The sequence below is a fragment of the Myxocyprinus asiaticus genome, chromosome 17 (assembly GCF_019703515.2).
Source record: "Myxocyprinus asiaticus isolate MX2 ecotype Aquarium Trade chromosome 17, UBuf_Myxa_2, whole genome shotgun sequence".
NCBI classification, from domain to species: domain Eukaryota; kingdom Metazoa; phylum Chordata; class Actinopteri; order Cypriniformes; family Catostomidae; genus Myxocyprinus; species Myxocyprinus asiaticus.
Window position 1 is genome coordinate 44,381,864 of NC_059360.1, and position 10,971 is coordinate 44,392,834.

The 10,971-nt window shown below is 35.3% G+C and overlaps 1 protein-coding gene and 1 long non-coding RNA gene across 2 annotated transcripts; one reads left to right on the plus strand and one right to left on the minus strand.

The window, feature by feature from the left end:
* Window positions 1-103: 103 nt before the first annotated feature.
* LOC127454734 (uncharacterized) lies at window positions 104-2,325 on the minus strand. Its single transcript, XR_007899596.1, has 3 exons — window positions 1,328-2,325; window positions 790-1,145; window positions 104-680 (listed from the first exon to the last, which is right to left on the minus strand). It is a non-coding gene; the product is annotated as an uncharacterized LOC127454734 (long non-coding RNA).
* Window positions 2,326-8,485: 6,160 nt separating this feature from the next.
* nkl.2 (NK-lysin tandem duplicate 2) lies at window positions 8,486-9,900 on the plus strand. Its single transcript, XM_051722104.1, has 5 exons — window positions 8,486-8,634; window positions 8,797-8,861; window positions 9,283-9,381; window positions 9,460-9,617; window positions 9,763-9,900. Exons 1-5 carry the CDS (start codon window positions 8,592-8,594, stop codon window positions 9,821-9,823), a joined length of 426 nt encoding a protein of 141 aa, XP_051578064.1. The 5' UTR covers window positions 8,486-8,591; the 3' UTR covers window positions 9,824-9,900.
* Window positions 9,901-10,971: the final 1,071 nt, after the last annotated feature.

Genomic DNA, 10,971 nt, shown 5'->3' on the forward strand with positions numbered 1-10,971 from the left:
ATTGATTTAGTTTTTTTTATTTATTTTTTTTTATGTTTACTGGACTTTGTATGACATTAAGTGATAAATTAAAACTATTTATGGCATTATTTTTGAACACATATATATACACATTTATAAATACACACACACACACACACACACATATATATATATATATATATATATATATATAGTAGTATGTGCTTATTTAAATAAATACTGAGAATCACCATTGAGAAATCAAAGAAACCATAGAGAAAAATAATGTCACAACAAATCCTAACAATCCAAAAATAAGCTTAATTTTATTTATGCGATAATTTCATATTTTTCTTCTTTTGATATTGGGGTGAAATGTGACCTGGACATGCTTTTGTGAGACTCACCCTTGATTCTACTCAGATCAGCAGTGAATATGGGTTCTGCTAAGACTCAAAGACACTTAGTGTATGCAAACATTTAATTGCCATCGAGCACAAATGAACAACAGAGGTTAACATCAGGAATAAGTGTAACTATAAAAAAAAGTAATGGTGTGAGACAGGACTTTGACTGGCGGTGGGTAAAAGGTAGAGCCCCTCTGGTGTCCCCTCCTGTTTCTTATATAGGACGTTCTCTTTGGACTTCTTGAAATCTTCGTTTGTAACTTTCATTCTCCTTTCCCTTAGAGCCATCAGCCCTGCCTCTGTACAAATGGCCTGAAAGAAAACAACCATAAATTTACTCAACAACCAAATAGCACATTACCACAAATATGTTAAAAACAATTGGTGGGGCCTGGGTAGCTCTGTGAGTATTGATGCTTACTACCACCCCTGGAGTCGCAGGTTCAAACCCAGGGTGTGCTGAGTGACTCCAGCCAGGTCTTCTAAGCAACCAAATTGGCCCAGTTGCTAGGGAGGGTAGAGTCACATGGGGTAACCTCCTCGTGGTCACAATTAGTGGTTCTTGCTCTCAATGGAGCATGTGGTAAGTTGTGCATGGATCGCGGAGAGTAGCATGAGTCTCCACATGCTGGGAGTCTCCGCAGTGTCATGCACAATGTGCCACGTGATAAGATGCGCGGATTGATGGTCTCAGAAGTGGAGGCAACTGAGACTTGTCCTCCACCACCCAGACTGAGGTGAGTAACCCACTAAGAAGTGGGAATTGGGCGTTCCAAACTGGGGAGAAAAGGGGATACAAAAATTTTAAAAAAGTTGGTGGCCTATGTTTAATAATAAACATTATGCATAAGAGTCAAGATCATGTTTATTCTGTGTAAATAAAGCATTTCAAGTCTATCTTAATGTCAGTGCCAGAAAGGTCATCCTTAGCCAGGATGAGGTCATCCAGTGTCACCTACAGTCATCCTGATTAGTCTTCTCATCTGGCAGCAGGAACTCAATCTTACGACCAATTCTGCCTGTGGAATTACAAAAAAACAAAAAGTGCAAACCCACTCTTTCTATGACACTAATGTTGGATATTAAAGTATTGTTAAAATAAGAGGTCATATCATGATACTTTTCCAATAATAATCCATTCTTAACACATCTTTGTAAGTGTAGTTTTGTGCAAATTATTAAAAACACAAACAGAAAATGGATAGTTGATATGAAATACTTTTTGGAAAGTTAACATGTCCCATTATACTCCATCTAAACAGCATTTTGCTAATACTTTTATAATTATAATGCATGCAGAAAGACCTTATTTTAACTGAGAGACTACAAGCAATATTTGTGCTTTTAAAAATTAATTTGTCACTGCCGCAGGACCATTTAAAATAAACTAGTGAAGGCAAATATCTTATTAAAAATGGTAAACGGTTAAAGAACCTACTTATTACATTTATATATTTTTTGACTTAAAAATCTTGATGTAAAAACAAGAAATCCACGGAATCCTAAACCTGAGCTGCACACTAGTGTTTTTTTACATCATAGATATATGTACAAGGGCATGGAGTCAAGTTTAATTTAATTAGAATGTGAAACCCATACTAGAAATAAACATGGTAAGCTCATTAATTTTCCAGGTCTAATGAGGGCAGGATCAAGGGTCTCTATCCTATTAGTAGCCATGATGACTTTAACGTCTCCACGGGAGTCAAATCCATCCAACTGGTTCAGCAGCTCCAACATAGTTCTCTGTATCTCACGCTCACCTCCTGAGTTTGAGCCATACCTGCAGAGAACAGAAGCAAACTTATTACTTCATCAGTTTAAATCACATGGCCAACACCATTGTTCATCATTCTGTGACTCTTGAAAAATTTAACTGCAAAACACCTTAAAGGGATAGTTCACCCAAAAATGAAAACTCATCATTTACTCACCCTCATGCCATCCCAGATGTTACTTCTGCAGAACACAACCAAATATCTCAGCTCTGTATATATATATATATATATATATATATATATATATATATATATATATATATAATCCCACTAACAATAATTGATTTTGAGTTCCAGTGTTTAAAAATAAAATATCAAACAGAATGAAATTTCAGTGCACCATTTGTAATTCAGTAATATGAGATAATTGGTCAGGGGTCTGAATACTTTTGCAAGGCACTGTATATTTTCAGTCAGTGGAATGACCTAGTGTTAACTTTGTATGTAAGAAAACAGCACATTGTCTTTAATTATGATTAATATTATATATAATTTGATATGACTTGTGCAGACAAGATAGGGTTGCCAAACCCTATGTGTGAAAAGGGACTGAATACTAGACATTATTAATATTAGAAATATAGTTGATGTTTAATCTCGTAAAACAAATATATATGACTTGTCCTATGAGTACTGCTAAAGGTGATTTCTAAATTGTATATACTATGGATGCACCGATATGAAATTTTTTGGCCGATATTGATTTTAACAAAAACCTATTGGCCGATACCGATATTTTGCCACTTTCCGTATTTTGTCATCAGATCACTGTTTTTTTTTTGGGGGGGGGGGGGGGTTTACTTAAAAAATGTACAAAAACTTACATAAGCGTGTTTACTGTTCTAATAATAAATAATTTCCATTGAACATGAAAAAAAAAATGAAATAAGATATGATGATGATTGATATGAAAAAAGGTTATTTTGTAGTTCTAAAACAATTTTGTACTTCTGTTTTTGCAGTTAAAATGCAGCCTTTTAATGTTTAGTAATCACACAAAGCCATATTGCAATTTCAGTCTTAATTCAATCAGTCGTGCAGCATTAATGGATATCATTCCGATGTCTCAGAAGTCAAAGTCTCATCATGTAGCTTATAGGTAAGTTCCATTTTCACAACTGTCACGTCCGTTTTTCCACATTAACGTGAGAACGAGACTGAATAAAAATAAATATTACATGTTCTTGGGAGTGCCAACCCTTGAATTCACAGAGTTTTTAAAAAGTGTGTTACTGACTAGTTATAAATAAACCATCAGTTTTTCATATCAGCTTTTTCATGCTTAGTACCAATATGCAGATGGTTTTAATTTGGTCAGTAATGTTCAATAGGAGTGCCAACCCTTCTACATATTGTGGCAATTATTATTTTTGGATTGTGCATTTGAATTCACAGAGTTTTTACAAAGTGTATTACTAATTAGTTATACAGCTGAAGTCAGAAATTTACATACTGAGGTTGAAGTCATTAAAACTCATTTTTTAACCATTCCACTGATTTCACATTAGCAAACTATAGTTTTGGCAAGTCGTTTAGGACATCTACTTTGTGCATGATACGAGTCATTTTTCCAACAATTGTTTACAGACAGATTGTTTCACTTTTAATTGACTATATCACAATTCCAGTGGGTCAGAACTTTACATATACTAAGTTAACTGTGCCTTTAAGCAGCTTGGAAAATTCCAGAAAATGATGTCAGGCCTTTAGACAATTAGCCAATTAGCTTCTGATTGGCTAATTGAAGTCAATTGGAGGTGTACCTGTGGATGTATTTAAAGGCCTACCTTCAAACTCAGTGTCTCTTTGCTTGACATCATGGGAAAATCAAAAGAAATCAGCCAAAAAAAAATTGTGGACCTCCGCAAGTCTGGTTCATCCTTGGTAGCAATTTCCAAATGCCTGAAGGTACCACATTCATCTGTACAAACAATAGTAAAAATAGTAAAAACGCAAATATAAACACCATGGGACCACGCAGCCATCATACCGCTCAGGAAGGAGACGCATTCTGTCTGCTAGAGATGAATATAATTTGGTGTGTAAAGTGCAAAATTAAAGAACCTTGTGAAAATACTGGAGGAAAAAGGTAGACAAGTATCTATATCCACAGTAAAATGAGTCCTATATCGACATAACCTGAAAGGCTGCTCAGCAAGGAAGAAGCCACTGCTCCAAAACCTTCATAAAAAAGCCAGACTACAGTTTGAAAGTGCACATGGGGACAAAGATCTTACTTTTTGGAGAAATGTCCTCTGGTCTAATGAAACAAAAATGGAACTTTTTGGCCATAATGACCATTGTTATGTTTGGAGCCGTGAAGCATGGGGGTGGCAGCATCATGTTGTGGGGGTGCTTTGCTGCAGCAGGGACTGGTGACTTCAACTGTAAATAAACCATCGGTTTATCATATTGAAATTTTCATGCTTGTTACTGATATACCAATGGTTTTAATTTGATTAATATCTGGCCGATAAATTTTGCCAGCCAATACATTGGTACATCCCTAATATATACATACACACATACATACTGTAAGGTGGGTTTTTCACTACAGTGGTTCAGCTTTAGTAATGCCGAAGTGACTGAAGAAACAGCAAGATGGCAACTGTGCATTTCTTGTCTATTACCACCTTCTGCTACTTATACTAACAACAAAAATAAGTGCAGATAGAATAGCTAAGGATTCTTAGGATACTTGCTCAAACACTCAGATCCTGCCGGAAGCACTGACGGTCTCAAGAGGCAAAGGAAATCTAAATGATACAATAGTACAATATATATAATGTATAAATAATACAAATATAACCTTGTATGACTAGCAAACATGAAACCCTAGAATGTGCACGTAATTGTGCCACACCCTGCAGAAAGATAATTTGCTTTTGTGAAATGATGGCATTGTTTGGGATGTGTCAATGCAAATGGCCTGCCTGTGGAATGGATAGCAATGCTTTGCAATGTGTCTATGCAAACGGAGTGCCCATGCGAAATTGTGGCATGCCATAAAATATGCCAAATACAGCAAAATTATCAGTTAAGTCAATCGTATAATTACAAGCATTATACTGTATGGTGTAACCCAAAATACAAATCCGTACACTGGTATGTTGCCTAAGTGACTCCCAAATAAAAGGAAAGCACATTAAGATAATAAAATAAAATAAATGGAATAAAATAAATACTACACCCTGTTCTGATTTAATTATTTTTATGTATGCCACAAATGCTGTCAATTGAGCTTAACTTGTATTGAACCTAGAAAGTATTCCTTTAAGAATAACTTCAGATAGTTTAAAATTATAACTCTAATAAGCATACAGGTCATTTTACAATTAAAGCAAATTGCATCAGTATTGCAATCACTGGCAATAAATTCTAATCTCAGGGTCCTTAAAAAGTCTTAAATTCAGTTTTCTCAAATTTAAGGCCATAAAAAGTCTTAAATCTCTTAAATGGTATAACAAAAGTCTTAATTATCTTTTAAACAGGTCTTAAATTTGACCAGATAAAGACCAGAATCGCGATATGGCCCTAATGTGATTATTAAACTTTAAAAGGCTATTAAATTTCATTTAATATTTCTGAATTATTACAATGTTTACTTTAAAGTGTTTCTATTGTAATACCTTGTAGATAAAAAATGTCATAAGTCATTTTGTTGTCATTTGTACAGATCACACATGGTAGAAACTGAGCAATGAAATTTGTAATAGACAGATATATCTATTATTGCCTTTCTTTCAACACATTCTTATCATATGCACATATCTGTCGACCTCTAATATTTTTTGATATATTGGTACATAAACCAATTTCAATTTAATGTATATATATTTATGTGGAAAACATGTTTTGAGACTTTTAAACTTGCAGATACCCTGTTTTGCTGATAAGCTGTATTGCTCTAAGTTCTAAGGCCATGTTTAATGTGTGCCAGCCTGTTTAAGTAAAGAATATGTGATACATGATTTATTTTAGAGACTCTGTGTGTTTGTTCTGTTTGGATATATGGTATTAATTTGATTTGTTCAGGTCTTAAATAGTCTTAAAAAAAATAATTTGATTTTAAAAACTCTGCAGCAACCCTGATCATACTAATGTGCTTTAGCATGTGCTAGTATGTTATTAACTAATTGCCTGAATAAAATTCTAAAAAGCTGCTACTTGACACTAGAGGGTGCTATAACCATCATCACCTGGCCCCATAGTTCACCCCAAAACAAACTTCTTGTTGTTCAAACCCATATGACTTTCTGTCTTCCATGGAACACAAAATGAGATGTAACCAGTATGTTAGCCTCAGCCCTCAGTCACCATTTACATTCATTGTATGACAAAAAGGTGAAATGAAAGTGAATGGGGACTGAGGGCTGAGGCTAACATTCTGGTTACATCTCATTTTGTGTTCCATGGATGGATGGATGGATGGATGAAAGGAAGGAAGGAAGGAAGAAAGAGTAAATAATGACAGATTTTTCATTTTTGGTTGAACTTAGCCTTTTAAAGGAGTCATGACATGAGGAATCAAATTTTCCTTGATCTTTTGATATATAAGAGGTCATTGTACTATAAAAACATACTGTAAGTTTCAGAACTGAAAACTTCCTCCTTAATAGAAAAAGAGCATTTATTTAAACCAAGCTGCAAAAACGGAATTTGTGGAACTTGTGACATCACAAGGACCAAATACATCTGCATATGCAACGCCTATTTTTCCGTCATTGCACTCTTGGCCCCGCCCACTGGTGAAGAGGAGAGAGATGGGCCTGTCATGGGAGATTCATCCAAAGTCAACTTACACCTTCATGTGCCTGTCTGGATTTAAATGTTTTTCTACATAAACATGCACAGCTTTGATTGTTATCATACATCTCGCGCTGCGATGCGATGTCAAGTTATAACTCTGAAATGGAGACCCCCATTGTGTTTCATTCAGCTGCACTGTCATGCTGTTGTGCTATTTTGAAGGCGACCATGACCGTTTCTGCACCCATCTGTGCTATTTTTAATTGTTGGCCTTTTGTAAACATGGACGTCTTTGATCGTATTGGTGCCTTTCTGCACAACACCGGTGATGTGCAGCGCGTTTTAAGAGCATTCAAGCACAACTTTTAAAAACGCGTCTCATTCTGCTGGTCCAACTGGATGGGTGAAACACATGCATTCCTGTGTGTAAACAAACACAGAAGATGTGAGATGTGAATATAAGCGTCTCTGCTTTAGCCTGTTGAAGCACCCAACATCATGGATTGTTTTACAGTCACAAAATGATTCAAGCTTTGCAAAGGAACTGTTACTTGCAAAGGAATACTGTTGGCAGTAAAAACATTATTGGGCTGCAAATCCATAAGTTAACAATTTTATTCCTGTATATTTCATATGTCATGAGTCATGAATGTTTATTATTTTATGGTGCAGCTTGAGTGAACGGCTTAATGTATTCAGATGAAATCTGTTGGATGTATGTTATGTATTGACACTGAAATGTTCTGTGGAATTTGTTCATTTTCTTCGAATTGCATTTCAAATATAGCTGTATTGGTAGGGCTGCACGATGTTAGCCAATCAGAACAGTGAGCGTTTACACTGAAGTCTTAAAGGGCCAGACAGCTTAAAACAGAGCGTTTCAGACAGAGGGCCAAAGACTGGGTGGAAAATTATTATATATTACTAAATTATAACTGTTTTGGTGAAGAAGAAAAAAACTATACTAAAATTATAAGTGGACCTCAGGGAAGATAATATAAAGAGTATGTCATGACTCCTTTAAGTTCATTATAAGAACTTCATTGATAAGAACAAAGTAGGTCTACAAGCAAAATAGCAACAGCATGAACTGCTTTTAATTAAACTATTACAATCGACACATTATGGTATGTAATTAAACAGAAGCAAGTGGTTTTTAAATTAATTTTTTTATATACTGAAAGGAATGTAAAATGCCTCGCTGAGACTTTTTCATGAAAACAAACCATTTGAACAAACCGCTTAACTTGAATGAATCATACCTCCTGGAATAACCAAGAGTTAACACTCTATCAATAAAACAAAACAAAAAAACATTGTCTTTAGTTATGTAACATTTAGTTATGTTATTGTCTTTTGTTATATGAAATATAAATTACATTTGTCTACCTGTGTCATATAATGTCAGTCAATATAAAAGGTAATATTTAGGCTAAATGAACAACCAACAAAGCTATAAATAATATTGTCATGTTTCACCTTGGGGGGGTGCAAGTGTTATATCCTCTGACCAGGGGGAGGAGGGATGGTCTCTGAGTGGGGGGGCACATGGGAGGCTTTTTGTTGTGGTTTGTGGTTGGAAAGAAATGGTCAGTATGGTTCATACAGAGCTCTATAAGTAGGGCTTCTACAGAAGGGGTCCACAGGCTTCAGATGTACAGATTCTGAAAGGTTCTTCAGCTGGCAACACATCAGCATGTTCCGGAACATCTTTCTTGTCACCTTACTCATGTACTCAGGTAAAATCAACTCTGATATGAGCTCAGTCCTAAAATGACATATTTCTCCTTACGATTTTATAACTTAGCCTTTCAAGTTTTGAACTGCCTACCAAAAGTTCATGGATAGTCATTTGTTTTAACTTCGCATTAATAAGCCTACTGTTCATTTACTGTCCACAGTGTGTGCAGTTCACTGGGAGATTCGTGAAGTGGATTCTGCTGAGGACCAACTTGAAGAGATTCCTGTAAGCTTGTTCACAATAAACACATAATAATTAAGTGACAACCATGTGTGAAGTGTATAAATAAGAATTTGTCTTGGATATATTGCACAAGACTGAGTGAGCAATAATCCACAAGTATAAATCTGAATTGTTTGCTTGTGCTCAAGATGTATACATGATTTGGACTCTCTCATTTTGAAAAATAAATAAGTACAATCGTGTTAAACTGGTAAATTATTACATATTAAGGCAATAAATCTATTTGATTCTATGTGATAGTTAATTATGATGAGTATAATTACATTTCAGCTGTCTCCTGGAGTGTGTGCCACAAAGCTTAGACATTAACGGATGTATTATAACCTGCTTTATTATATCACTTATTTTTTGCTATGTGATTCTTAACTGGTATATGATATTTTTTTTCTTTTCTTTTTTTCAGGATGACAGTGTGATGACACAAAATCTTCCTGATAAGTGCTCGATATGCAAATCCATCATAAAGAAAGTGAAAAAAAAAATCTCCTCCAAAGCAACACCGGTGGGTGTCATGATTTCAGGCCACACCATTTAATTGACCCTTTATAGCATCTTTTATTAATGACATCATTTCCTTTAGGATGAAATCAAAAAGAAGCTGAACAACACCTGCGAGAAACTCCCCGTGTTTAAATCTCAGTGCAAGTGCTTTATTAAGAAATATATGAGCACTTTGATTGACGAGCTTCACACCACTGATGGCCCAAACACCATCTGTACTAAACTTTCTCTCTGCAAGTAGGTACCATAGAAATACCTTGCATTTAAAATTTAGTATCTTGTGTCTTTTTTATGTTTATATGGTAATTCATAATATAAGTGAGTAGATTCTGCTAAATAACTAAAAAAAAAACTAAAAATATTTTTGTCCTGTTTATTTTAGGTCGCCACCACCCATAAAGGAGTTCATTTTTGTATCTGATCAAGTATTTGACAATCTCTGAATGAGTATAGATTACTCAGAAAGCATTAAATGCATTATAATGAAAGAATAATAAATGATATACATATAAACAATCAACCGTATGTGTGGGTTCTTTTTGTCATTAGGGTAGAATCATTGTTTTTCTGATTAGTACATTTTAGTTACATGTTAACTGCTTAAATAAGACCTGAGTTATGTAAAAATAACAAGAACAGATAATATTCAAAAAGCCATATATTGGCATGTACAACTTCTAAAGAGCCCAAAAATGAAAGTAGGTAATTTTATTTCTCCCAACATAAGAAAGGAACACTGCAAATCAATTTACATCCATCTATCCATCTTCTATAGCCGCTTGTCCTATGTAGGGTTGCGGGTAGTGCTGGAGCCTATCCCAGCTTTCCATCACAGGGCAACACACACAGACATACACATTCACACTCTCACTCACACCTATGAGCAATTTAGGGTCTCCAGTTAACCTGCATGTCTTTTGGACTGTGGGGGAAACCAGAGCACCCAGAGGACACCCACACAAACACAGGGAGAACATGCAAACTCCACACAGAAATGCCAAATTGAGCCAGGACTCAAGCCCAGGACCTTCTTGCTATGAGGTAACAGTGCTAACCACTGCGTCACCCTTAGATCATTTACAGCAAGGCAAGTATTTCTCACCTAATTAAAATAAGTTGTACATGTAGTTGAGCAAAGGATCCTTGCAGCTAACCTCAAGACATACCATAAGTAGGACACTAATTCTATCACACCATGACAGACTGATTTCTGTTGTCCCTCAACCACATTTTCCTTTTTGGTCTCTGCTTCGCTCTACTAACCACATCTACTCACTTGATGTAAATACAAACACACTTTACATGCCATTCTTACAAAAATCACTTTCGCTACATGTTAAAAGTAACTGCAAAAACAGCAAGAAAAGTTACGTTATAGTATATTTGTTTAGCATCATTTGTTTGCAGATGCCACTTGGTTTGATATTTTGCTCTCTAATGCAATGAAAGTCATATATTGTGTGGCAGCACAAGAATGTATGAAAATATAAGGATAAATATTTGATTTGTCATGAAGGTGACTCAATCCCGAGGGTTAAATCTTGAAAGATAAATTCTTGAGAGATAAGCTTCGCGTACCAGTTGTACCAGC